Here is a 27614-nt window from a genome sequence, read left to right as displayed (position 1 = left end):
GATTTGTTTTAAATGGCTTTCATTCTAAAGACAGCTTAATTACATTTTAAAATATGGTTTAGTATGTTTTTACCTATATTTTTCTATGTATTTTTAACTAAATTTGTTTTGTAAGCCATCTTGAGCCCCAAAGGATATTAGTGACTGATTTTTCTTCACCACTATCCAAGAAAGAAATAGGATTTCATGTCTAACTTCCTGTTAGTGACATATGCATAGATGAAATTTAAGTTTTTGCTTGTTGTCGAGGCAGAAATTCATTATCTTACTTCAGAAACCACTTTCTTCCTTCAGATGCTCCAATCCCATGGCCATTTAGTGACCAATTGAGATTGGGGGTCATTGAAGAGACATCTTGCTATGCGCTTAGACAGAGAATGGCAAAGGCATCCTCTGAGGTCTCCAAGGGGTTCCTCAAAAATCCTGGAAGATGAAGTTATCATTGTGTGTGTAGCTGTGGGCATATAGCCAGCCAAATGCTTCTCTATGCCCCCTGATCTCCACTGTCCATTAAATGGTTATGGATACCAGGGCTTTAAAGTGAGTTCTGTAGAAAGGGAGCAGGAAGGCATATTGTAGTACCACCTGGGCTAAACTTTATGATATTCTCCCAGTCCAGGGTCTCAGCAGACCTGTTCAGCTTAGTTAGAATCTGTATCCCATTTATGCAGTGTTTTGCCTTTCTTAAGCTTAAATCTTTAGATTTATCACTGCTAATAATTATATTATGTTCTATACAAAAAGCACACTGAGTATATGAAAACTATGTTTGTGCAAAAAAATACAATGCAATATAAAAATTAAAGGGGGAAGGGGTTAAAATACAGCTTTTCCCACAGCCCATTATATGTAGAAATGTCATCAGCAAGAAAAACAATTTGAACTAGTTCAGAGTTTTTTCCCCTTGTACAGAATGCTCTAATTAAACATAATAATCTTGAGTTAATCTTCATTCTTGAACATTTATAGCAACAGAAATAGCATTTACATTTCTATACCGGTTGATAGTGAACTCAGCACTCTCTAAGAGGTTTACAATCTATAAGCCAATTGCTCCCAACAAGCTGGGTATGCATTTTATCAACCTAGGAAAGGATGGAAGGCTGAGTCAACCTTGAAGCCCTGCAATTCAAGTCACAACCTTGCGGCTGCAGGACTGGCATTTAGCCACTGTGCCACTAGGGCTCCTATTTTATTTTGGATAAAATTTATCCAAAGATCAGCCTCTGTTTATAGAATCAAAAGCTGTGCTTAGATCAACAAATTAAGTCAAAGGTACCCCTTTTTACTGTATATTTAACTACCAAATGGAGTAGTCTGAAACAGTTATCAGTAGTAAATCATCCTTTCCCGAAACCTCCCTTCTCTTCCATCAGTATGAGATTAATCTCTTGCTTAGTCCTCTAATCCTTTAAGGAAATGTTTTGCATACATTTTGGACTGTGAGTCAGTTAGGCTAATTGCTCTGTAAATTCTATCTTCCTGGCACTGACACATTTTAAAATAGTACAATATTCACTTTCCAGTTTGGAACAGCCTGAGTTCTTTAATATAGATGAACAGATCAGTCAGTGGTTAGCTTCACCAGTTTAAATTGCTTTTAAAGATCTCAAGAGGCAAGAAATCCAATCCCGGTTTCCTCTTATTTATTCTTCAACAACTGTATAAGAACTTTCAGGGGTAGCTGTTTTGGTGTATAAGAACATTGTTCTCTTGAAAAGATACCAAGTGACATAGGAGAAGTGGAAGAACTATCTATACTTATAAAGAGATATTGGCCAAAATTTTTGCAAAAAGCATCTGAGGAAGTTGACTGAAGTCTACAAAACTTCTTTATTTCAGTTAGTCTCAAAAGTGCTACAAGCTCTCTGTATATAATGATACTATAGACTGATATGGCTATATCTTTGAATTCTATCTATCCTTGCTTAACTATTGGTCAGTCAGATATATATAAGCAGGATACTTATTTGATGCAGGTACTGTAATGTTGGAATAGCAACAAGCTCTATACTTGAGCCATTATAGGGTTAATAACCATTACAGGGTTAATGGAGAGCTACTGAGAACCCAGATGACCTACAGCTGTATATGCATAGCTCTAATCAACTTTAGAGTCTTAATAAGGCTAGCTTTGTAGTGAGCTCTCTCTCTCCCTCTTTTGCTCACTCTATTCTCAACCTTCTTTTCTGTTGCATTCTACTTGTGTTATTTGCTTATATTATGTAGTTTGTATTGTTTGCTACTTGTTATTATTTATGTTTGCCATTACGACTATGGTTTATTTTGTATCTTTTGTATATATGGGTTTTGTATGATTCTGTTGCAGATATTGTTTGTTACCCTTTTTAAACATTTATAGATAAAGCCTTATTTATAGTACCTTGTCTCAATTAGTCTCTTTTCAAATCCATGTAAGACATCACTCAAGCGCTGCATCCTAGCGGACTCCAAACTATCTGTATGACATACCTTGAATTGTGAAGTCGAAGGTTTTCATGGCTGGCATCCATAGATTTTTGTGGGTTTTTTGGGCTATGTGGCCATGTTCTAGAATAGTTTATTTCTGACTTTTGCCAGCATCTGTGGTTGGCATCTTCAGAGAATGTCATATATATTAAATATATCAGTGTTGCAATGTCAGTTCTTATTTTCTAGCTCCTTCAGGTCATATAAGTGGAAGTTTCCTTCTGGAGTATTGTGACTAAAAAAAATATTATAACTACACTATACTAAGACAAGTCACCAAGATGTAATCTAGCATCCAATAGCATCCCAAATTCGATAATGTATAGAGATCTGGCAACCCATCATTCATGATTGTATCAAAATACATGCATATGCATATGAAAAGAGATACCATAGTTCATTAGTAGCAATTGTTTTTATGTTTTAACCTTAATCAGTATAAAGATATTAATAATCTGATTTGAAATCTAGCCAAAGTCCAAGCAGAATGTCTTTCCTCCCCAAAGTAACAGAGGTAAAGTGGACCCAACTTGAATCTTCATTCTAGCTTCAGAAGTGCAGACAGCATGTTATCAGAAATAGTTTTTCCCCCCTTTTCTTAGTGACAAACATCAAACAGAGGAGAGGGAGGGAGTGAGGTTACATGGCAGAAAGGCTCACCCTCTAACTGTGAGACATGCTTTATGAAGTGTTCTCCAACTAGTACAGTATTCCTTGGGGAGGGACTGAGAGTTTTACTGTTGCTTCCTTCTTTCTGATACTCCCATGGCTCACTGTTTTAAAAGCCTGTAACTGCCTTTCAAACAATTAAATAACGATTTCACCAGTTCTTCTGAAACTTTGCAGTGTAATGGGCTGGGGGCAGCATTATGATGTGTACTTTTCCCCTCCCCAAAATAGTCCCCTCCCAAACTATGGCAGAGCAAAGGGGAAGTAAATAGCCACCCAAAGTTAGAATTCCCCTTCTCTATACAGCTGTTCTTCTGAAAGTTTGCAGCAAAATTATGTCGTGTCACTTAGAGATACTTTTATGTTATCCCTCATTTGCATTCAGTGGTCCCCAATAAACATAGATAAAAGTAAATGTTTCCCCTTTGACTTGGTTGTCAAGTTGTGTCTGACTGTAGGGTGCAATGCCTAACTCCATTACTTAGCCAAAAAGCCAGCATTGTCAAGTATGACTCTGTGATCATATGGCCAACATGACTGCACAGAATGCTGTTACCTTCCCTCTGAAGTGGTACCTATTTACCTACTTGCACTTTTACATGCTTTTAAACTGGTAGGTTGGTAGAAGCTGGGACTAGTGATGGGAGGTCACTCCATCACATGGCACTTGGGTCTTGAACTGCTGACCTTGCTATAGTCAGAATCAGCTTCTTAGCTGCTAAACCTTTGCATCTCTCCAATTAACATAGCAATAGCAATAACATTAGCATTTACATTTCCCTACTGCTTATTACAGAACTCAGTAGTCTCTAAGCAATTTACAACATGTAAATTGATTGCTGCCAGGTTGGGTACTCATTTTAGTGACCTATGGAAGGATGCAAGCCTGAATCAACTCTGGAGCTCTGAATTAAGACTCACAAGCTTGTGACTGGATTACTGGCTGCAGTACTGGAATTTTACCACTGTGCCATCAGGGCTGTCAGTAGAACATAGTAGGGATGAAAAGAGTATCATTAATTATTGTCCCCAGATTAAGAAATAGGTTTCCCAATACCTGGGAAATCCCATCAAGAGAAATAATAGACCAGTGAAAAATTTGAACAATTTTTTCCTGGTATTCAAATGTCCTGAAGTGTTGCAGCGTTACTGTGGGGGTCTGTAAAAGACTTATTTCCTGCAGAGGAAACCTGGTTTTTGTGCAGATTATGGAGTATGTATGTGTGAGCACATGCAAATAAAATAATTCATTGACAATGCTCTATGAACAAAGAAACATAGAATCATAGAGCTGGAAGAGACCATTGTTTAAATAAGGAGAGAATACTGTGGGGCAATTTTTATTTTTTCAGTTATTCAGTTAGTCTGTAGAGTCAATAAGTAGAGAGAGCTTTGTAGCACCTTTGAGACTATGCATCTGAGGAAGTAGACTGAAGTCTACGAAAGCTCATGCTGCCAACTTCTTTATTTCAGTTAGTCTCAAAGGGGCTACAAGATCTCTCAACATACTATTGTTTGCAGTTTGACAGCATAGTTTACTCCTAGAGGATAACAAGGTTGCCAGTTACATTTGATTCTGGACCCCCCTCCTTCCTACAAGATTTATCTTTTTAAAATGACTAATGATAGTCACTGGGAGGCACATTTTTTGAACCAATAATTTCAGGACCCAAATCAAAGCAGACTTTCTTCAAATTGGTATGAGCAGAAGCAATAAGTTGTAAAAACATTGCTAACTACGCTGTTATTTTACAGATACCCAAGATGTTGTTATTTATTGTGATACCCCTTTTGATCCTGGGATTTACGGATTCAAAACAATCCTTAAGGAAAAAGAGAGCGGTGGATCCTGAAACATTCATGAATATTGTAAGTCTGTTACCTGTTTCATGTCTCAGAAAAAAAAACTCTTGCGATGTGGGGGTCCACACTGTGAATTTTAATTTGTTTCCCCAACGAGGATGTAATGCACCAAGCTAGCAACATTTCTTTTACATTAATCCAAGCACATATGCATGCTTCTTAAATAATCCCATAATCGTGATTGCTATAAGCAATCACAGCAACAATTAAACCTTACTTTCCATTTCTGAGTAGGAATGGAAAGGATATTCTTTTTGGTATGGCTAGCTGCGTATTTGTGCCCCAAATTTTATAGTACACACTTTGGCGACATCATTGATGACATCTCTAAAAGATCTGGTGATATAATTGTTCTTGAACAGTTTGAAAGATCTTCTCAGCCTATCCAGACAAATCTGCTTGTACTGTACCCACTAGCTGTTCCACATCCACACTTCTGCAGGTTTGTCCATATATATATATATATATATATATATATATATATATATAAGCTGCTAGATCATGCAAGAGGGAATAGGATGGTGTAGTGAAAGCTAAATGTATCTACCAATATTCTGAGTGGAGCTGCAAGGTTTTCCTGCATGGTAAGACAAAGAAAAGAAAAACTTGCCTTGCTTGGTTGACTCCTCTCTCTGTGTGTGCCTGGATACATGTTGAGAATTTGACCTACATTTCTGATTGTCATTGGATGGGGGTATCTATCTGCAGAGTGAAGTCATACAGTACCAAGGCTACCCAAATGAAGAGTATGAAATCCTTACAGATGATGGCTATTACCTCCCAATCAACAGAATTCCACATGGCAGTACAAATTCAGGGAATTCAGGTATTCATTCATTCATTAATAATAAAAAGAAATGAGTTTATATTGATCTTTTTCCCCTTCTGAGATAATACTATTTAGGTTTTGCAGCTATAGAAAACTTTTAATTAATATTAGTTGGCATTTAAATCATTAATTCCCAGATTAAGAAATGAGTTTTCCAACACTTGGGAAATCCCATCAAGAGAAATAATAGACTAATAAGAAGACCAGTTATTGCTAGTTAAAACAGTTTGCTTTTTTATCAGTTGGTGAAATTGAAATACCATAAATATTACTAGGGATATGATTAAATTGCCCAGTTGGATAAATCAGGAAATGGAGACAAGAGGAAAACAAATTTATTTTTAAAGTGGTGTGTTTTGATATCTGATTTGATTTTTGAATATTAAATATCCATACATCTTGGATTTAATTATCCAAGATTTAGTGAATGAAAATATAGGAATACATTCTTAAGCATGTAATGTATGTTTGTTATCTAGTATTTGTATCTATTTGTAATGATATCTTAATTGCGTATTTAACATTTATATTTGCTAGCTGCTCACATAAACAAACCCAGATCAAGAAGAACTGTGGAACCAGATTGGTTTCTGATGGTGGTGTGCAGAAAAGTTAAATAATAATAATAATAATAATAATAATAATAATAATAATAATAATATATTTTTAATAATAAGAATGAAAATAGAATGAAAGTAGTTCATTCTGTTTAAAATGGCCTTTTGCAACTACTTGTTACAAGAATGAAAACAAGTAATCTGTTACACTACTTGCTGCATTGCTCATTACTTTTATATTTTGTTGCACACCTTCAAGTAATTTCTGATTTATGGTGATCTTAAATCACAGGATTTGCTTGGTAAGATTTGTTCAAAGGGAATTTACCATTCTTTTCCTTGGAGGCTGAGAAAGTGTGACTTGGGCAAGGTCACCCAGTGAGTTTCCATGGATGAATAGGAATTTGAATCATGATCTCCCAAAGTCCTAGTCCAACATTCAAACCACTATACCACACCATCTCTCTTTATTAGGTTTCCTATGCTCTGTGTTAAAGAACAGCTATCCCATTTCAGTAAATTACTCAATGGTCTCCATCAGGGCATAGTTTATTTAATTACAGTGGTCCCTCCTTATCTGTGGGCTTGAAATCTGCAGATTCCAATATTAGTATTAGTAATGGCAGTGCATGCACACTACTGCACCGCCATTTGGGAACGCATTTGCTGTCGCTCCTATGGGAGGAGCCTGTGGGAGAAGGAGGCTGAAGACCAGCAGGCAGCCCTGGGCTGGTTAAGTAGCCACCTGCTGGCCCAAGGGAGACTTTGCTGAGCACTGGAGGTGCAAGAGGGCAAGGGTGCCAGCCATGTGAGGGGCGTAGGGTGCCTGTGGAGCCCTCAGTGGAGGCTGCCCTGTTGCCATGGTACACCCAGCTGACCCAGTTGTGTGGTCAGTTCCCTCCACCATCCCTCATGGAGTGTGTGGCATCTGCCTTGGCACACCCAGCTCTGCCCACTGCTCTACCAGCTACCCTGTGCCGCCCGCCCTCTTTCCATCTGGGCAGCGGCCCGGAGGACTCTCTTGCCGCCGAGCGGCGTTTTCCCAAGGGGAGGGGCCGGTGAGAGCGGCCCCTACAAAGCCGGCTCACCGGCCTCCCTGAAGAGGACGCCGCCCGCCCTCTTTCCATCTGGGCAGCGGCCCGGAGGACTCTCTCGCCGCCGGAGGACGCCCCGGAGGGCTTTGGCCGCACTTTCCACCTGGTCGGCCCAAGGACTTGAGGTGCAATCTCCATCAGCGCCAGTACCGCCCAACTGTGCGGGTGGGAAGCCTTTTTGGGTGGAGGAACGGGAATTATTAGTTTCTGTTAAATTTTGTTGGGTTGTGTAGGGGTTTTGTAATTTGTTTATTAGGGAATGACCCTTTTTTCCTTCCCCCTTTGCCTTGGGGTTTGGTTATTAATGCTGGGCTAATTCTGTTTGGATATGTTATTGCTGTTATGTAATATTGGCTGTTTTTGAGACATGTATTGATTTTTATCATGTATTGTATGCTGTCTTTGTATTGAAATTGCATTGTTATTTGCTATTTTCCTATGCTTGAGTTATGTAATGTTATGTCACTGTAGTAATTGTTAACATGTTGTACACCGCCCTGATCAGTGGAAGGGCGGTATAAAAATAAAACTTTTATTTATTATTATTATCTCCTCCCTGGGCACCTCTTGTCTGGCTAATAGGAGCAAGGCAGGTGCCAGCCATTCCATGGGTCATGGGGGAGGGAGGCAGACCCACAACTGGGTCATCCAGGAATCCCACAGCAGCAGTGCAGTCTTCATAGGGGGCATTCCATACCCCTCTCCTGATAGGCACCTTCATCCACCCTCACCCTTTGGCACCAAGAAAGTCTCCCTTGGGGTGGCGGGTGGCTACCTAGCTGGCTTGGGGCTGCCTGCTGGTCCTTGTCCTCCCACAGGCTATTCCCACAGGCACGACCACAAATGCGGTCCCAATGGTGCCATAGTCATCCCCAAAGGTGGCACACCTACATGTACGTGCCACCATTGGGGACATTTCAGACTTGAACATCTGGGGATTTTAATATCCGGGGGGGGGGGGGGAGATCCAGAATGGATCCCCCATGAATACTAAGAGCCCACTGTATTATGTTTCAGTCCCACTCGTTCAGCAGTTTCCTGTCCATGCCATGCCATTGCTTAGACTAGTTTAGCTTTAGCAGAGGAGCTGCATCATGCAACCCCAGACTGTTGTCTTGCAAATCCAAAAAATTGAATGGTTATTTCTCTTGTCGAAAATTTGTTTCATACTCAATATTTTATTTTCAGCTTCAAAGCCTGTTGTGTTAGTGATGCCTGGCGTACTTACAAATGGTGGATCCTGGGTAGCTAGTATGCCCAACAATAGCCTGGGTTTCATACTAGCAGATGCTGGCTTTGATGTCTGGTTGGCAAATAATAGAGGCTGCAGATGGTGTAAAAGACATCAGAATTTTTCAATTGATGAAGAGAAGTTTTGGGATTTCAGGTGAGTTGAATTGAAGACTAGGAACCTAATACCTGAGTGCTTTTATGCTTGTGCATTTTTAAAGCTGTAAAAGTGTCTGCATAATATATGTATAACTGATGCTTGGTTTTATCAATTATTGGAAATCCAACTTGCAATTATATGACCAAAACATGATTTATTATGGGAGAATTTCTAAATTATGAATAGAATAGAATATACTTTATTACGGTCAAAGACCAGCATGTTCCCCCATGCTCCTGTTGGATTAGTTTGGAAAATAAGTCCAGCTGTTTTTTGTTTTTTTAATGCAGATTGTCTTATCTTTTAAAAACTGAATCCTATTTGAAAAGCAAAGTATCACTAATCCTCTCAAATGTTCCTCTCCGCAGACAGCAGCAACAAATCAGAGGCAAAATCAGAGGCAGTGAGAATGGGAGGGTGGGGAATTCTGTGCCTTATGTAAAATGTAGTACAGTACTGTTGTTGCAGTAATCTTTGGAAAACTATGTCTCCCAAGGGCTACTAAGATCTCTTTTGCAATTGCATTACCAGTGTGGCAGAGAGTAGGAAAAGAGATTCAATTTCCCCCTTCCTTCTTCTGCTACAATGGCTAGGGTTTCACTGCTTCTGGTGTTACCCCAGCCAAGTAGATTCTGTTGAGGGTAAGATGGCTGTGTCAGTTGGGTTGCTAAGGCAACTATCTGTTTTGATTTTATGCTGGCATGAATGCTGTTATGTAAGTGATTGCACTTTCTCAGAGTTGCACAAGGGTGGTATCTCATTTAGGGTTATGTAAGCACAGTGAGAGCACTCCTTACTAGTGGCTGGACAGCTGCATTAATTATGGCACAATCAGTTGTACCATCCAGGACTGAAGAATTGCTATGCTTGTGCGATTTTATGTCACAACCAAGGAAGACAATTTCATCTGACTTCCATCCAGTTCAGATAATTCAGGAGCATCATGGTGCCCACTGGGGTTGGATTGGTTGTCATGAATATCATGAAGCCCAGGGCTCTATATGTGGCTGTATTTTGTAAGCTTCAACGGCATTTATAGTGCTCATTATTTGTAGGAATGCCATCACTATGAAATATAAAATAAGATCTGGATAGGACTGAAATCTCACATTGAGATTCTGATCTTTCATTGCTACAGAACAAGGAAGGAAGGAAGGAAGGAAGGAAGGAAGGAAGGAAGGAAGGAAACACAATCCTTAACATGCTGTATTTTGATTATCAGAGATTGCTATGGCAGGGTAACCTCAAAGTACGACTGCATCACTTCTCCTTCTGTTTTGTTACAGTTTTCATGAAATGGGGATGAATGACCTACCAGCCATTATAAATTTTGTTCTAGCTAAAACTGGACAGAAAAAATTATTTTACATTGGCCATTCTCAGGGCTCCACTATAGGTATGTTGTTTGACTTGCACAATGCTATTGAGCCAAAGTGGAAATAGATTGGTGGTGGGAATGCAACTGTCCAATGTTGGATTGTGAGTGTGTAAGGAATATCATGTTTTTAATGGGAGCTGCATAACAATTTTAATAGTACATTGCTTGTTGTTGCTACTGTTGTGTACCGTTAAGTTGTTTTTTCCAACTTATGCTGACCTTATCATGGGGCTTTCTTGGTAAGTTTCTTCAGGGAGGGGGTGCCATTGCCATTCTCCGAGGCTGAGAGAGTATGACTTGGCCAAGGTCACCCAATAGGTTTACATGGCCAATCCATGATTTGAACTGTGGTCTCCAGAATCATAATCCAACACTCAAACAACTTGGAGCTCTTGCTTCACTGAAATTTCCTTAAAACTGAGCGTGATCATTCTTTGGGGAAGAACAGGTAGAGAATGACCTCTTTTGTATAGAATAAATGAAGACAGCGAACAAAGGAAGCTGCCCTATGCTGAATCAGAATATCAAAATTATCTACATACTGCTAGGAAGCAGATTTCCAAGATTTCAGACTGGGGTTTTCACCAGTTCTACTAGGAAATGCCAGAAACTGAAATGGGGACTCTCTACACCCAAAACATGAGCATTCCCACTGAGGTACCTTGTGCTGCTGGATATAATAATAATAATAATAATCTTTATTTATATACCGTTTTCCCAAAAAGATCAAAGCGGTTTACATCATACACTGCATACACTGCACTGGCAAAGCCAATGAACATTTAAATTGATGGCTGAAAGGATGAACCTTCAGCTCATGTCTTGTGAACCTAGAAGTTGCTGCTAAACTGCCCCACTCTTGGCAATCAGCATTCCTGTTATTCACAGCAAATGGTAGTGTTGGGTAGGGTTGCTGGGAGTTGATCACTCAAACAGCCAGCATTGCTGATTTTCTGCTGTCATGGGCAACACAGCAACAAAATCCATCAGGGTTGCAACCCCAAAACTAGCATCACAATTCCCTTCCCCTAGCCTTCAGGTGTCACCTGGTGTGGTATGCACCCCCCACTGGCTGCAAACCTGCTTTTGCACTTTCTTTCTTGACTTTCTTCATTAACTGTTCCAGGTCTTTGCTATTTTCTGCTAGTAGTATGGTGTCACCTGCCTATATTAAACTGTTGATGTTCCTCCAAATTTCATGCCTCTTCTTTTCATGTCTCTATGTATGATATTTTTGGCATATAGGTTAAACAAATAGGGTGATTAAACAAAACTGTGGTTGTGACTAATAAATACTATTCATTTCATTGTGTCTGCACTCACAAGGACAACACTAGATTTAACCCTGCTTGCACACAGTTGCTCCATTAATGGATTAATTGGAAGGACAACATGTACAGGGAATAGTTGCCTGTGATAACCAGTAATGCAAAGATAAAATTTAATTAAATATAGTATATAGAAACAGAACAAGTCAGATTCATAACCATTATCAGATTATAATACACATCAAAAGGAAAAATGTAACTCATAAAAGAAAAAAGTAGTAGGTGATCAATATGTAATTAATGTTGTGCGTAGGCAGAAGAATCTACAGGAAGCCAAGGGTGGAGCAGAAGTATGTTCAGAATTTGTATTCCAAAACATCTTGATACAACTTTTGATTTCAGAGGGGTTGCTATGGCTGTAGACATCAGTGGTGATTTTACATTTTATTAAGGAATGTTACCATATGAAATAGTATTAAACAGACTAAAAGGAATGAAAACTAGTTCAGATACTGCTGTGGGACAAGAACAGTCAGGCAGCACGATGAAGCTTAAGTCAGATTAATTCTTTACATAATGTCTTGACACAATTAAAAACATGTAAACTGCAGAGTTCAAAAGAGTAACATAAATACACAAAGAGAAGGGAAACAAATGGAAAGCACCATAAATTGGGAAGAGCGTAAACGAGATTAAAATGACAATTATAAATATCTTGGTATACTTCTGGAATGATTCTGGAAGCAGATGCCAAGCTTGCTTCTCTAGGTAGCACCTCTGAGTGGTCTTTTTCCCAAGTGGACATGTTGTGTACCTACAAGGAGGACTTACTGATTATGATCTTTTACAATCTCTGTCTCTGAGTTCAGTTCCAAAGTAATTGGAGCTGATTCGTCCCTTGCTATCTCTGTTATATTAATCACATTCAGTAAATTGTACTAGTAAATACCATATGTTTGAACATTTCGACTAGAAACAAAATACAACAAAATCCAAGATCCATAATAACACCCACAGCTGAATTTAGCACATTGTCCGTGAAGAAAACAGCATTTGCTGTGCAAAAACAATGTTTCTATCATGATTCTTTATGCAAATTTTATGCAGAATAATTCCTGAAGTGCATATAGGTCCAAAATACACTGCAGAAATAATCCAGTTCGACACCACTTTAACTGCCATGACTCAGTGCTAAGGAATTCTGGGTACTGTAGTTTTGTGAGAGACATTTAGACTTCTCTGTCAGAGAGGTCTCTGGTGCCATTATAAACTGCAATCCCCAGGATTCCCTAGCATTGAACTAGGGCAGTTAAAGCAGCCTCAAACTGGATCATTTCTGCAGTGTGTTTTGGACCATAATCTACAAAATAATTTTCAAAGACTTTCTCACAGCAGGAAGAAAATTCTAAAATTACTCATTGCTTTCTTGAAGAACCAAATTAGAAAAGAATTACATTCCTATTCCTTCATATTCTGCCAGGATATCAGTTAGGTTGCTGCAACTGGTTATTACAAGTATTCTTATCAAATGCTAAGGAAAAACCCAGAACTAAAAACAAACCTTGAGATTTTCCAAGCACTTGAGAGAGAGGACAAACTGCACTTGACAAACACTTCCTAGTCATTCTTGGGGAAGTTATAGAAACCCTGATGTCTATAATACCCTATCTTTTAATCAGAATATAAGAATAGGAAGAGCCAGCATGGTGTAGTGGTTTGAGTGTTGGCCTATGACTCTGGAGACCAGGGTTGAATTTCCATCTCAGCCATGAAACCCACTGGGTGAGTTTGAGCAAGTCGTATGCTCTCAGCCTCAAGGGAAGGCAATGGCAAACCTCCTCTGAATAAATCTTGCCAAGAAAATCCCATGACAATTCAAGGTGTGCCTTAGGGTCGCTATATGTTGGAAACGATTTGAAGGCACTCAACAACAACAACAACAACAGCAGCAACAGAAGAATAGGGGTTAAATCCAGTTGCTAGTTTTACTAGAATAGATCTGCTGTCAAGAAGGAACTTGCATGTCCATACATATGTCAGTTCCATCGATTCAATGAGTATCTTCTAGTGGGAACCAACCTCTGGATTTTACTCTCTATAGTTATCCACATACTTCCTAAAAAACTGTAGAAATCTTGTTAATCAAGTCTAGGTCTGGTAGTATTTGAAGTGCTACTATAATTAATACTCTTTTCTTCCAGCTTTCATTGCATTTTCAGAAATCCCTCAGTTGGCTCAGAAAATCAAAGCATTTTTTGCATTTGGCCCTGTAGCTTCCCTCAATCATAGCAGATCTCCATATCCTAAGCTTGCATTTTTCGCTGACAATGTGGGAAAGGTATGTGTCATTTTTAATACATAATCCACATGAAGACAATGTATTTGAAACCGTGATTGTTAGTTATATTTCATTATTACTTAAATTTTGTTGTTGACCACAGCAAAAATAGGTCACGCAGATCAACTGAAATATGCTTGCCAAATTCCTTTGCAGGTTGCTTTTAGTGGAAATTGGTCACCATAAACTTTGAGGTAAAATCTCATCTGCAGTAGCAAAAGGGACCAGTAATCTTCTTTTGGGGAATAATCATGTCCCTGGAAGCCTTCAGAAATGTTGTTTGTTTTTAAAATGAGATCCATGCTCTTTACATAGCTTATTTTAACAAGAAATTGCTTTCCCAGGGAAAACCTACATAGATGTAGATGAAAATATGACTCAAATGAAATGCGGAAACTGAATCCAAGCTGGAGACGAATTGCTGAACCCCTTTTGCAGATTACTGGATGTGGCTCCTTTGCAATGCATGGGGGATGTAAGAAGATTTCAGTGTGGGGTGGGCACAAAAGTGTGGTTGAGAGACCCTTAGATCATGTGAGGAATGAATTCTCCACTCTAGAAATCATTCCTATCCAGTGTCATGTCTTGTAGAGGAAAATACTCAGGAGGCTGAGAAGAGCCCATTTTCCTGGGCTTTAACAGGTCCTGAAAAATGCTCTGAATTCTTCTGTTATGTTTTTCAATAGGACTCAGATGAATTTGAAGTTAATTCAAGATGAGCTTGGAGATCTCTTCTATCTGTGCAGCTCACCTTATTCTTGGTCGTTGTGCTACACAAATTCCTAAAATAAAATTCTTAGAAAAAAAATCAATCATTATAACTGACAGCATATGTATAAAAAGGATATCATGTATTTGGGAAGGCCACCTGGAGTGGAGAGTATTACCATGCAAGGAAGCTTGGCCTTCCAGATGTTTTGGATTATACGTCCTACATTGCCTTCTTGTTGGCCATGCTGGGTTGGACTGGATAGGAATGATAGGCCAGAACATCTGGAGGCCCAATGGTGAACTAACATCGATGTCATACATCTTTACATACTTTGCATATTGCACTCACTTTGTGAGCCAAGATACCCAAGATTAAGGATAGCCAGTATCCCAACAAGTGACGTTTCTCCTTTTCCGCATTTGTGAAAGCCAAGAATTCTCTTATGTGGCAGGAAGTTAGGAGGAACAGTGGGAGACACCACAGGAAAAGGGATTAAACTAGGATGTACTGAACTCTCCATTTTGTGGTCCCATTCACAGAACATGAAATGGGAGGAACATTTTCATGATATCCTGGAGTCAAAGCAAGGCCAGGGAACTAGAAGATGAGTGTGTGTGTGTATGCGTGTGTCAACATAGGATAGTGGCAAGCTGTGCAGAAAACATCAGGGCTGGAATTTCATTGATTCATTGCATGAGGGGGTCTTGTGAAATGCTATGTGATGTAACTTTCTCATTCTAAATCTTAGCTATCGTACAAAATGGGAGGAGGGAACTAGGGAAATGCACTGAAGATGTACTAAACACTGTGATGATATGTTACAGACTTTCCTTGGCAAGAAAGAATTTTGTATTCTACATAATAAGACAAGGGAATTCATTGCTAAGACATGCAACAAGGATTTCTGGGGAAACATTTGTGTCAAACTGCTTTTCTCAGCTGGTGGAATTAGCAAAAACAACCTGGACATGGTAAGTGTACTTCATTTTAAGAAATCACACTTATTTGATACATTATAACAATTTTACTCATTTAAACTCAAGTTTGGTTGAAATAATTGTTGTTTTTCTACCCCTCCAGAGTCGCCTTGATGTTATTGCATCGCATTTACCAGGCTGTACATCTGTAAAAAATCTCTTACACTGGGCACAGGTAGAAATTTGGATTTTTTAAAAAAATTAATACTAATGTATGAGATAAAAGTGATTGCTATATGTACAATGTTTAAAGCGAAATGAAAAATTGTGTTCACATTTAACTGAAAATGTAATTTTTAATAATTATTGTCCATGCCATAAACTTTTCCAGGATACCCTGATTTTATAGTTGTTATGGGTGTCTGGCAGGGATGGGAGCCCTGGTAAGACGTCTACCCTTGGAGACATGGAGAGTCACCCACACAACTACTTCACTTGGAAGGCAGCACAATGGGTCATTTTGATATTCTGCTGCCACCAATTATATGATGGTGATGGCCACTATTCCACCAATGCTTCACTGTGAGACTCGAATTCGAGACTCTCTTAAGTGTCTCCTGCACTATAACTCTCTTTAGATGTCAGCTCTCTGGATAACAAATTTTTTCCCTCAGCTTGGCACAAACTATTCTTTGACTTCTATACACCCATTATCTAATGTGTCCCATACCTTAAAGACTTTTCTCAATGTTAGTAACATTTCTAATGTGTTTCTGAAATCACTGCAGACAGCTGCTTGTTCAAACAAAGTAATAAATTTGTTTACAAATCAGGCTCCAATTTATTTAATTTCTCCAATTTGTAAAATTCAAAGCAATTTAAAAAAACATACAGCTTTCTTTTTCTTTTTCCTTTTACTTTACAGGTAAGGAAAAGTGGAGTGTTCAAAGCTTTTGACTATGGTTCTGAGAATATCAACAAATATCATCAGGTAAAGTTGGATTCTTTAAAAAGTGAAAGTGCTCATTTAGCTTTATAAGAATAAAGCAAAAACTATTAAATCCCAAATTAGTTTTATTATAATTTTAAAAGATGGGACCATTGTTTTTATTAGAGGCAAAGAAGTGCAGCTCCTGGCCAGTGTGAAATACTGAACTATTTTGTATTAATTAGACCAATACTGAACAAATCAACAAATGCCAAGTTATCAGAAAATCAGTAAATAAATTAGTAGCAGTCTGGTGAAAAAACTGCCTGGTCTTTCAAAGGCACAACTCCTTTCCTAAAGAGGGTAAACCTGTGTGTTCTTCCTTGCTATCCTTCTGTAGGCAGCTGAAAGATTTTTGCTTTGGCAAGCCTTTCAAGACCAATTGGTCATGGGAGCTTTGATAATCTGCTATATAGTATATATTCAATGGTTTTAACTGACTTCTTGTTGGTTTCTACTGATTGTTTAAGTACATTTTAACTTTTCAATGGTGTGTACTTTTTTAACTGTACCAGTTCCCAGGACTGGGGAAAATGGGGGCTATAAAACAATATCTTCTGTCTTAAAACAATGAAAGTTGTTTTCTAGCTAAGAATCTGACAGCGGAGAAATAATAGGATTTTTAATTTAAAAAAGAGAGGATTAATGTAATTTGATCTAGGAAGAAATCTACCATGTTAGGAGTCCCCTGGTGGACTTAGCATAACACTGCATATTGTAGGCTGTTGGCTTCCCAGACCTAGTGATTGCAACAAGTGTTCCCCTGTCTGTAAGCCGCTCTGAGAGCCTTTAGGGCTGAAGGGCGGGGTATAAATACCAATAATAATAATAATAATGGGCTTTGCTGAGAGGACAATAGAGGACACTGTGCTGGAGGCCTTCCAACCTACAGTAAATCCTGAGGCTGGGTCTAAGGTTGGAGCCAAAGGACACATTTTAGTGGTTTTTAGTGGTTTCAAAGATGAAGTCCACCAGTTTTTAGTGAGTCTGAGGTCTGCACCCAGGGCGCATGTTCAGCAAAATGTACAATAATAAATTTAAATGGTGATGAAGAAAAATTTTGTTGCCCCCTTAACTTATGGTAATGATCTGCAAAGCCTCAACTATTAGAGACTACTAGAGACTTGCTGGTGATATAAGCAAGTGTAAGTTGCAATATGCATGAAGGGAGACTTTTTTTTTTTGATAATTCAAAAAGGATGCATGTAGCTGATGATGCTAGATAGCCTGCTTATATCCCCATATGGCTGGTGGTGGCAGCAGTGGAGTAGTACACGGCCTCTGTGCATTGTGCAGTGAGGTGACAGTTGTGGTTTCTCCATTTCTTTATGTTGCACTTATGTCAATTTCATTGATTCAATTGATGTACTGTAATTGGGACTACCAATAAGACTCAGGCCAATAGCTTATAAAAATAAAACCAGAGAGGGACAATACAAGGCAATGATATAAGAAGAGAAGTACTATCTCAAATAATAGACAAGAAAAGCTTAACAGTTCAGAGCATTAGATGATCATGGCAAATATTTTCATTGCAATGCCAGCCCTAAGACATTTATTGTTTTCTTCTACTTAGAGTACCCCTCCTGCATACAACATACAAAGAATGGATGTACCAACTGCGGTGTGGAGTGGCAGAAGTGACATAATGGCAACACCGAAGGATACTAAACAATTACTGCCTCTTCTGCAGAATCTAATATACTATAAAGAAATTCCTCATTGGATGCATTATGATTTTATTTTCGGACTTGATGCACGTCAAGAAGTATATGATGAACTTATTGAAATCATTCAGAACTTTCCATAAGTGGAGTGTTCTCAACAGAATAATCCTTAGGATCACCAATAGGACTGATGTTCTAGAAAATCCTTTGGCTATTTTATAGAATAAAATTATAGTGCTTCAATCAAACTGGAGTGGAGAACTTTATTTCAGTGCCATACTGCAAATATAATTTGGTCCACAATCTCATTGCAGGCTGGCTTTCTCTGGCTATGGAAAGCCCATGTGTCATGACACAGAAAGCTAATTTTGTCCCCCAATCCAGTTGTTATCAGCAGGGCTACCCCACTTGTCTTGCATCTTCCACTATTTTAGAAGAATGCCAAGACCATCTTTTGAGGCCTTCTCCTTTGGGGGCTCTCATATAATGAAGTGTGGTAGGTGGTTATAGCGTGCTTTTTGTTGTGGCACCACAGAATGGAATGTCCTCAGAGATGTTCATTTTGTCTGTGTTACAGTATTTATGATGCCAGAATAAGGCCTTTCTAGGTATCAATGGTCCCATACAGGCAGGCCAAAATAAAGCTGCTTTGAGTCACTTTGGAGGTATGCTGTTTAAATGATACATGCATCTTAAGAGTCTGGAAGCTGCATCAAAGACATGCTGGAGTCCTAAGTACTTGAATGTGGCTTTGGTGCAGCTTCTGGACTCTTAGGACACATGCATAATTTAAACAGCATACCTCCAAAGTGACCTGAAGCAGCAGCTTTATTTTGGGCTGTCTGTACAGGCCTTAGGTATTGTAATTGTAATGTCAGTTAGTGCTTTTTACTCTGCTGTATTAATTCAAAGGGTTTTTGTTTTTTTTTTTTTTTGCTGCTTCAGGTGTATTTGTTCTAGTTTTGTTCTGTGTAATTGTAAATTGTCATTATCATCTTACAGTATTAAGCATTTATTGTTAACACAGGGACTATTAGTTCACAAATGTTGATAATAAAGAAACACAGAAATCTGACTCCCATTCTTTGTAAGGAAAAGTAGGAAAGTTTTTTGGAATAAGTGATTTTTGGTGGTCCCTAGGTATAGCAGATGCAATATAGCTTAGGCTCTCTCCCCTTCTCTCCCCCCACAGTGGGATATATTGCTTTTCTAGTAAGTGGCCAAAAGATAACTCGATAGCCATCTCACTTATTTTTAGTCCTTTGACAAACAAATGTAGTAATGTGTGTGAACCCTGCTAATGTATTTTGACCACAAGTGCTATTGGCCGTTCCCCCTCCCCTGGCGGGTGGGATACTGGGGTCGGGAATTGTATGTTTTAACATGTAAGCTGCCCCGGTTGTGCTACACAGAGACGCAGGATATAAATAAATGTATTATTATTATTATTATTATTATTATTATTATTATTATTTGTTCATTTATCTCATAACTTGTTCTTTTCCCAAAGAGACCAAAGTAGTTTATGTATGGTTTAAAAAACAAATCTCTCTTCTAGGAAACTTACACAGTTAGTACCTGCTTCATTTTGAAAGCAGAATTGTGCCACTATAGGCTTCAAATTATTTCCTGGCATGTTTTGAGGCTAAAGGGTTTTTTTAGATTCTGATTTTCACAAAAACCGGTTAACCAACTTCAAAACATAATTTTGAGTGGCAGTATATTTTCTCCTGCTCCACTGTCAGAAGATGGAGGCTTACTGCTGAGGATCGCTGTACCTTCCTATACCAACAACAACAATTTATTACGGCATAGAGCCAGTATAAAAATACTATAGTGACCAAATATCTATGTAGACACAATACAATGTCCATACATATCAGCGAAGGATCAAGAATGGCATAAAACTCTCAGTCATGTGTCAATTGAGAAGAGGATGGGGGGAGGATTATAGAAATGTTACAAAAAGATTTCTTTAGCATAATCATTTAAGTATCAATTAACAAGAATATCCACCCATTTGGGGGTGTTTGTTCAAGCAAGAATTTATGTTAAAAATTAAGAGAGAAAAAATACAAAAGACATATTCGATCCATATATATAGAGAGAGTGACATCATCAGTCGATTCATAAAAAGAAAAGGAATTTCATACAACTAGTGACATTAGTATCTGCAATAATAATAGCAGCTATAAACATTTTTACAAGGTTCATTGTATTTGTTTCAAATACCTTATACGGAGAGTAATTGCAGCTGCCAGGAATTTAGCAACTCTACTGGTTACATATTCGTTGCAGGCTGCTAAAAGATAATCGACGTAAAATTTCTTCTGTCTGCTTAATAATAGGAGTTATATAAAAAGCATGGGACTCCATATAAAGGGGGCAACAAAGAAGGACGTGGCTTGTTGATTCAACTTCCTCGAGACCACAAGGGCAAAACTGACAGTGGTAAGGTACTTTTTTATATCTTCCTTCCAGAACCGCTGATGGAAGGATATTTAACCTTGCCAACACAAAGGCCTGTTACAGACTGCCAAAATAAAGCTGCTTCGGGTCTCTTTGGAGGTATGCTCTTTAAATGATGCATGGGTCCTAAGAGTCCGGAGGTCGCCCCAAAGCCACACTCCATTCCTAAGCACCGGAGTGCAGCTTTGGTGCAGCTTCCGGATTCTTAGGATGCATGCAGCATTTAAACAGCATATCTCCAAAGAGACCCGAAGCAGCTGTATTTTGGCAGTCTGTAACAGGCCATAAGCTCTTTTTTGCTTAGGAATACTTAGATATTTAAAATACCTGGCACATTTACCAATTTTCCCCGATAAGCTAATAGTAAGATGTAATAATGATTGGCTTCTATGGGTTTGCAAGTTGATATCCTTGATTCGCTGAATAATGGCAATTTTTGCCTTATTGTAGCCTAATGAGGATATGACTGACAATGATAGTCCAATGGAGGACACCTTCGTGGTTAGAGATTTCCTACAGGCAGAAATAAAAGGATCTGTTAGGATTAACAACAAAAACCACAAGTGCAGCAGGAGTATACTGATCGCCCTTATTAAAATAAAAGGAAGAAAGTGCCTTAATACTCCTTTGAACATTCATTATTGCATTCTTTTGGTGAGAATTTGCAGATCCCTTTTCATCTATATTTAAGTACTGCCTATTGTTTGGAGGAAACATTGGGTAGCATAGTAATTTCAGTGGCCACTGATGAAGACGGTGAGTCAAAAGGCATTTGGCTTCTGTTTGTATGAAGAATCTAATGAAACTTTGGGCCATCTATTTTCCTTCGACAAATGATCTACATCTTATGGATCTTTTTCTCTATTGCTATTTATAGTTTGGACTGTATAATTTATAATTTGAATAGCTAATTATGTTAGAAATTTATTGTATTTGTTACATACCAACACACACACACACACATTTTATATTCATGTCCTAACACATTTTGGTTTTCATATTTCAGTAAAGGCCAAGGAGCTGGGAATCATGAACTCTGGCAGATGTTCAGTGATCAGACAGTAAAGATCACAGATGGGCATCAACCAAATGACTTGGTTCAGATTTTAATTTTTTACTTTAGATAATTATCTGCTTCACCTCAGATGATTCAGAGCCAGACTACTTTGACTGGCACCCTGAGTCCCAGTCCAGTCAGAAATTCAAAAATCTGAGCTTTGTGCCATCCATTCACTAATTCTAGAAATGCAAATGTAACTATAAACATTTTTGTCTTAGTCCAAATGGGAGGAATTTTGCAGGCATTCAATCTACATTGCATCTAAATCTAAAGCAAATTTTTATCAGTTATTTCACTGGGGAATGGGAATAATAATTATTTTGGCACCAGTTTTTGTTGTATATGTGAAGTGGGGAGGGGGAATTATGTGTATTGTGTTGTATTGTATTAGAGTTGTATTATATTTTATTGTTGTATTGCATTCCACTAGAGTTGCATTTGCTATTAATATATAATACTTGTGGGAGTAAAGGGACCATGTCCTCTTCTTGTTACTGTTTTATTGCTGTATTGCATTATTGTATTGTCTTTCTGTTATTTTGCTGCCAGGGGAATGTCAGGAATTGCCATCTAGATGTCATGCCTTAATTATTACCACGTTGTATATTTTGGGTTTTGTATCTTTATTAGGTATTATGCTATGTCATGTACTTTGGATTATGTTTGTTGTATTCTTTATTCTTTATTTCTGCTTTTTGTATAATTATGTTATTGTTATTATGTTTGTTATGCTACAATTGGTAGGGAGGCTATATTTTTTGTATTTTATATCTTTCTTTTGTAATCCGTTTTAATTCCACGAGGAAAAAGCAGAATATAAATAAATAAATAATTATTATTATTATCTATTGGTTCCAAATACATTTAATTAAGCATCTTACAATAGCCATAAATTCTTGGGGATTCAAATGCCTTACACTTATGGTTTCTTCTGAACCACCAGTGTGCTGCAGTTAGCATGCTGATGCTACAGCCATATCACCACCCTGTAAAAACTAATAGCCACCATTTCAAAGAAGGATCAGCATCAATATTTTACATGGAAAGGCTTAGCATCCATATCTAACAGGATTAGTAATCACTATTTGCTAATAGTTGATCAATATTGTATAACTGTTTATAGTAAAATAATTAATGTCTTCAACAAATCAAGGCAACCCAATTTTGTTTTCAGAATTAGAATTCTTACCATTAAAATTAAAATTCTTAAATTTAAACAGCTTGCTCCTCTAAAGTTAACCATGTATTGCAAAGGTAATTGCTATCAGGACCAATGATTATCTCTCTATCATTGCTTTACTGTTTATTTTGTAAGGTAATCATACAAATGTAAATTCCTACAAGAAGCACTAAGGAGAAAATAAATAAAAATTGCAACATGGGCTTGATCTTAATTAATAAGGATATTAGAAACTTTTCTTTGTCATGTCTTATCAGATCAACAATCTATCAACAGTAAGAGCAATTTTGCATATCCCCCCAAATGGAGCCCAGATGAAGAGTGCTGCCTATAGAGAATGCAAAATAACAGAAAAATATACAAATAGTTTAGGTATACAACAGCTAGTTATGACTTAGACTTGTGTAATATTTGAAAAGGAGCCTTTTCTGCATGTCTACAACATGTTGAAAGGGGTATCTCTTAGCTCTCTGTCCCAACAATGAAGTTTCAAACATCCTCCAAAGGTAACCCCATGTGGAGTACGTTACACTAAAAGGCACGTGTCACTGTGTCCAGATCAGGCACATCCAGTGAAAGACACAGTTGCTACACTCCAGCTTCAAAGCTGCATCCAGCTGTACACCCAAACTGCCAGATTGCATCTTCTCGGGGTGTCACTGTAATTGGGTAATAAAGACAACTCTGACCAGAGGGCGTGCACATTAGAAGTTAATTAGACAAAAAGTTAATTAGTGTATACTTTCCATTTGAAACAGAGGGAAAGCTTGCAGTATCCAGGGGAAATTTGCAAAAGGACTGCATTCCATTTGAAATCCATTGTTGTTGTTGTGCACCTTCAATTCTGTGCACCTTCACCAGTTGAAGGGGACCTAAGGCAAATATATCACAGGATTTTCTTGACTGAATTTGTTCACAAGGGGTTTGTCCCTGCCTTTCTCCAAGGCTGAGAGAGTATAACTTGCTCAAGAGCACCTATTAGGTTTCCATGCCAGAGCAGGGATTTGAATCCAGCATCCCAGTCCAACACTCAAACCCATTTCACTATGTTGTCTGAAAACTGAAAACCTATTGAAAACTAGTATTAAGAAAAATATTCTTAGCCTCAAAATACGTTGAAAAGCAACCTGTTCTATAATTCTGTGTATACTGCTTTTACACATAGCTCCAATTAATTGGCTTAATGATTATAGCAAAGCAAATAAACAGGTTCCACCTAGCAAAGCTCTACTCTAGAAGCTTCCTACTCATAATGAAAAGGAAAACATTGGGAAGACACCCCCTTTAAGTTATTAAGTGTATCCACTCTAAGGGCTAAATCCAGTTGTTAAGTTGGTGGCAGTTTCATGTAGATGTTGAATAGTATGAGGGACAAAACAGAGCCTTGAAGCCAGCAGCCAAGTCAAAGAACCAACACCCAGCACCACCTTCTGGACTCATTCCTCTATAATTGTCAGAGTTAGCACCCAGAATCCCAGACAATCAACCAGTCAGTTTGATTGATATAATCAACAGCACTTTATTGATAGATCCAGAATCAGACATGTGCCTCACTCAGCTTCTTAGCTGAGACTAACCACACCCTCCCACAGACAAAGTAACAGAATTCCCAAAAGCCAACATCCCCTCCCATGCAAAAACCCGCCAAGCGAAGCCCCTCCTGGTTCCCACAGAACTGAAAGCACATTCCCTGCTCAGAGAGCCAGGCCCTCAAGGCCACCCGATAAGACACCTGGCCCTGCTATGCACTAAACATCACTATCTACATTTCTAACTGCAACTAAAGCCCCATCATCCCCAACTACTATACTACAACACTAACCACTATCTGGTAGAATACTAACAGGATTCTAACAATAATCGAATATGATTCTAGTCTGTCTGAAACAGGGATGGGAATTGTGTGGAAGCCCAACCAGTATAGTCAATGGTGAGGGACACTGAGGGGTGCTGCTGCTGCTTCTAGGAGAGATGGCAACATAGAAGAACTGATCTGTACCCTCACCACCCGTAATATATATTAAATACAGGTCAAGCTAATATGCTGAATAAATAATACCTGTTATTCTATTAGGGAACTGGACAAGATCATAAGGAGTAAAGATATACAACTGAGCAATACAGTTGGAATTGGCCAAACCATTGTACCCCCCATCATCATGTACGGATGTGAGAGCTGATCAGTGAAAAACACTGGTGGGAAGAAAATCAATTCATTTGAGAAGTGGTGCTGGAGAAGAGTGCTGAGAATACCATGGACAGTCAAAAAGATAAATCAATGGTTCCTTGAACAGATCAAGCCTGAACTTTCCCTGGAAGCAAGATGATTAAATTCAGGCTGTCATACTTTGGTCATGTCATAAGAAGGAATAACTCATTGGAAAGGATCATAATGCTAGGGAAGACAATAGGTAGTAGAAAGAGAGGAAGACTATGCACCAGATGGCTAGACTCATTCAGGGAGGTCATGGACCTGAATTTCCAGAACAAATAGCAGCGTACTGGAGGATAGAGGGTCTTGGAGATGTTTCATCCACAGGGTTGTCATGAGTTGAGGTTGACTTGAGAAGCAGCTAACAACAACAGACCTGAGTGAGTTATGCCACCAGCTTCCTCAGGAGCTTGAAAGTGACGGGCCTCCTGATGTTCTCCTACTGTGGGGCCAATCACATACAGACTGAATTGGCCCTCCTGTCTTAGAATATAGCACAGGGATCTGCATATCCCTATGTCCAGCTGAAAAATGAAATGCCTGCCAACTGGAGGAACATGGACTATGGAGTCATCCCATGTTCTTTTAAATGCTCCCAGCATTGTGGCACTTTCCGCATGGATGTGAACAATGCTTCCCCATATCCTACTGCCCTCCTGATGACTAGGAATTTTTGAACAGCCCCGCAATACATTTTCTAAGTTGATGGTGCTATTGAGTTTAGTAATCTCTGAATTCCCAAGCTGCCACAGGTGGTCTTTGGAACTGTGTTATGTTTTCTACAAAAACACACTGATATGCACAAATGTCTTGCATTATGAAAAATTGTTTGATACTTGTCCATTTTCTTCATGAGGCATCTTGATCTGTCAAGAAGCTTTTTCCCACTGAGGATGAGAAAATTAATGGGTATCTTTACATTAGTTCTTGTTTTGGATGTTAGCTGCCTAGAGTTCTGTTTTCCAGACACCCGCACCAGAACTGGAGAGTGGGTCATGGCAATGCCAATCGTTCTTACACATACTTTGGCAAAATCATGAGAAGACAAGACTCATTAGAAAAAAACAATAATGCTTAGTAAGATACAAGGTAGTAAGAAAATAAGAAAGATCGTATTCCAAACGGGTAGACTCAATCAAGGAAGTTATGGCCCTGAGTCTTCAAGACCTGAGCAAGGCTGTTGATGACTGGGTGACTTGGAGGTCTTTCATTCTTAGAGGTGCCATAAATTGCAGTCGGATTGACAGGAGTTAACAACGACAAAAGTTCTTTACATCCCAGTACTTCTGAGTTACATTTGGTTTGACTGGAGAAGAAATTTTATAAATATAAAAAGTCCGAATTTTAAAAAGATACAAGTCTGATACAGACTGCTGCTTTCTGGTGGCCTGAGGCCGAAAATAGGGCTTGGGAGTGAGGAGTGTCCAAACACTCCCAAGCCCTACTGTACCATCCAGGCACCATCAAGGGTCGCCCCTGCCCACACGGGAGCTGCCACGATGATGTAGACGTGGCTCCGCATCCAAACATGGAGGTGCTGTGCATGCGTCATCATTGCACATGTGCTGTAAAAAGAACCCACTGGGAGCAGGTTCTTTTTAGGGCTCCTGGAGACCACACAGTTTGGTTGTGGCAGCCTCTGTGTGGGGGATGCAACACATACCTAATACAGTGGTACCCCGGGTTACGAAATTAATTCGTTCCGCCGCTGCTTTCGTAACCCGGAAACTTTCGCTAGCCGAAAAGCCCATAGGCGCTAATAGCGAAAGCCGCGATTTCGTGCGAAATCGCGCCGAAAAGCACCAAAAATTTTCTTCGTAACCCGGAATAACCTTCGTAACCCGGAACTATTTAATTGAATGGATTTTTTTCGTAACCCGGAAATTTCGTAAGGCGGCGCATTCGTATCCCGGGGTACCACTGTACTTTGGTTTTGTTGGCTTAGTGAAGTAAACAAATTGATAGTAAAGTTTTTGTTTCCAGGTGCTGTCCCCATCTGTCGAGTCCCGTAGTCACAATTATGAGAAAACTACATTTTAGCAGAAATATTCATCTATGTTTCATGCAAAGTCACTAGACAGCATCTGGGGAAAAAAAATTACAATCAGTTTGCTCAATTCACTTTGGGGTCATTCCCACTACAAAAAGCTCCAAATCCTGATTTGAGCAATATGCCCCTAGTTCCCCCTGGAAATCAATCCCAATCCTCATTTGATCAATTCCAGTGGAAAAAATGCAGAGCAGGTGCAAAAAACCTGGGGTTTTTTGGTAGTACTTTTTTTTTAGGTTTCCCCCTGAGGGATCGATTCAGATGCATGTCCCATGAGTGGGAGCGCCAGATCAGAATCAATTCTTTCAGAGGGGAGGGACAAATGGCAGAGGGGTGTGTACCATCCCTCCCCAGAGATGTCCCCCCCAGTGCTGCCTTATTGGGTTTTTTTAAAAAAAGAATAAATTGAAAAACCGATAGATTGGTCAAGTAACGACTTTGCAAAGCCAAGTAGCTGGTAAACCATTCTATCGATTTTGCAATTAATTTAATTTAATTTTTTTT

The 27614-nt window shown here is 38.8% G+C and overlaps 1 protein-coding gene across 1 annotated transcript; it reads left to right on the top strand.

Annotated features, from left to right (window-relative positions):
- Window positions 1–4902: 4902 nt before the first annotated feature.
- Window positions 4903–18385, top strand: LOC149318721 (lipase member M-like). Its single transcript, XM_089510341.1, has 9 exons — window positions 4903–5007; window positions 5710–5827; window positions 8670–8868; window positions 10158–10267; window positions 13719–13855; window positions 15392–15538; window positions 15648–15719; window positions 16410–16475; window positions 18049–18385. The coding sequence occupies exons 1-9, from the start codon at window positions 4903–4905 to the stop codon at window positions 18280–18282; spliced, it is 1188 nt and encodes a 395-aa protein (XP_089366467.1). The 3' UTR covers window positions 18283–18385.
- The last annotated feature ends 9229 nt before the right edge of the window (window positions 18386–27614 follow it).

The sequence above is a fragment of the Sceloporus occidentalis genome, unplaced genomic scaffold, assembly GCF_023333645.1.
Source record: "Sceloporus occidentalis isolate IW3139 unplaced genomic scaffold, rSceOcc1.0.p SCAF_2, whole genome shotgun sequence".
NCBI lineage: Eukaryota > Metazoa > Chordata > Lepidosauria > Squamata > Phrynosomatidae > Sceloporus > Sceloporus occidentalis.
The sequence above is the reverse complement of the archived record's forward strand: the minus strand, read 5'-3'. Positions and strand labels throughout refer to the sequence as shown.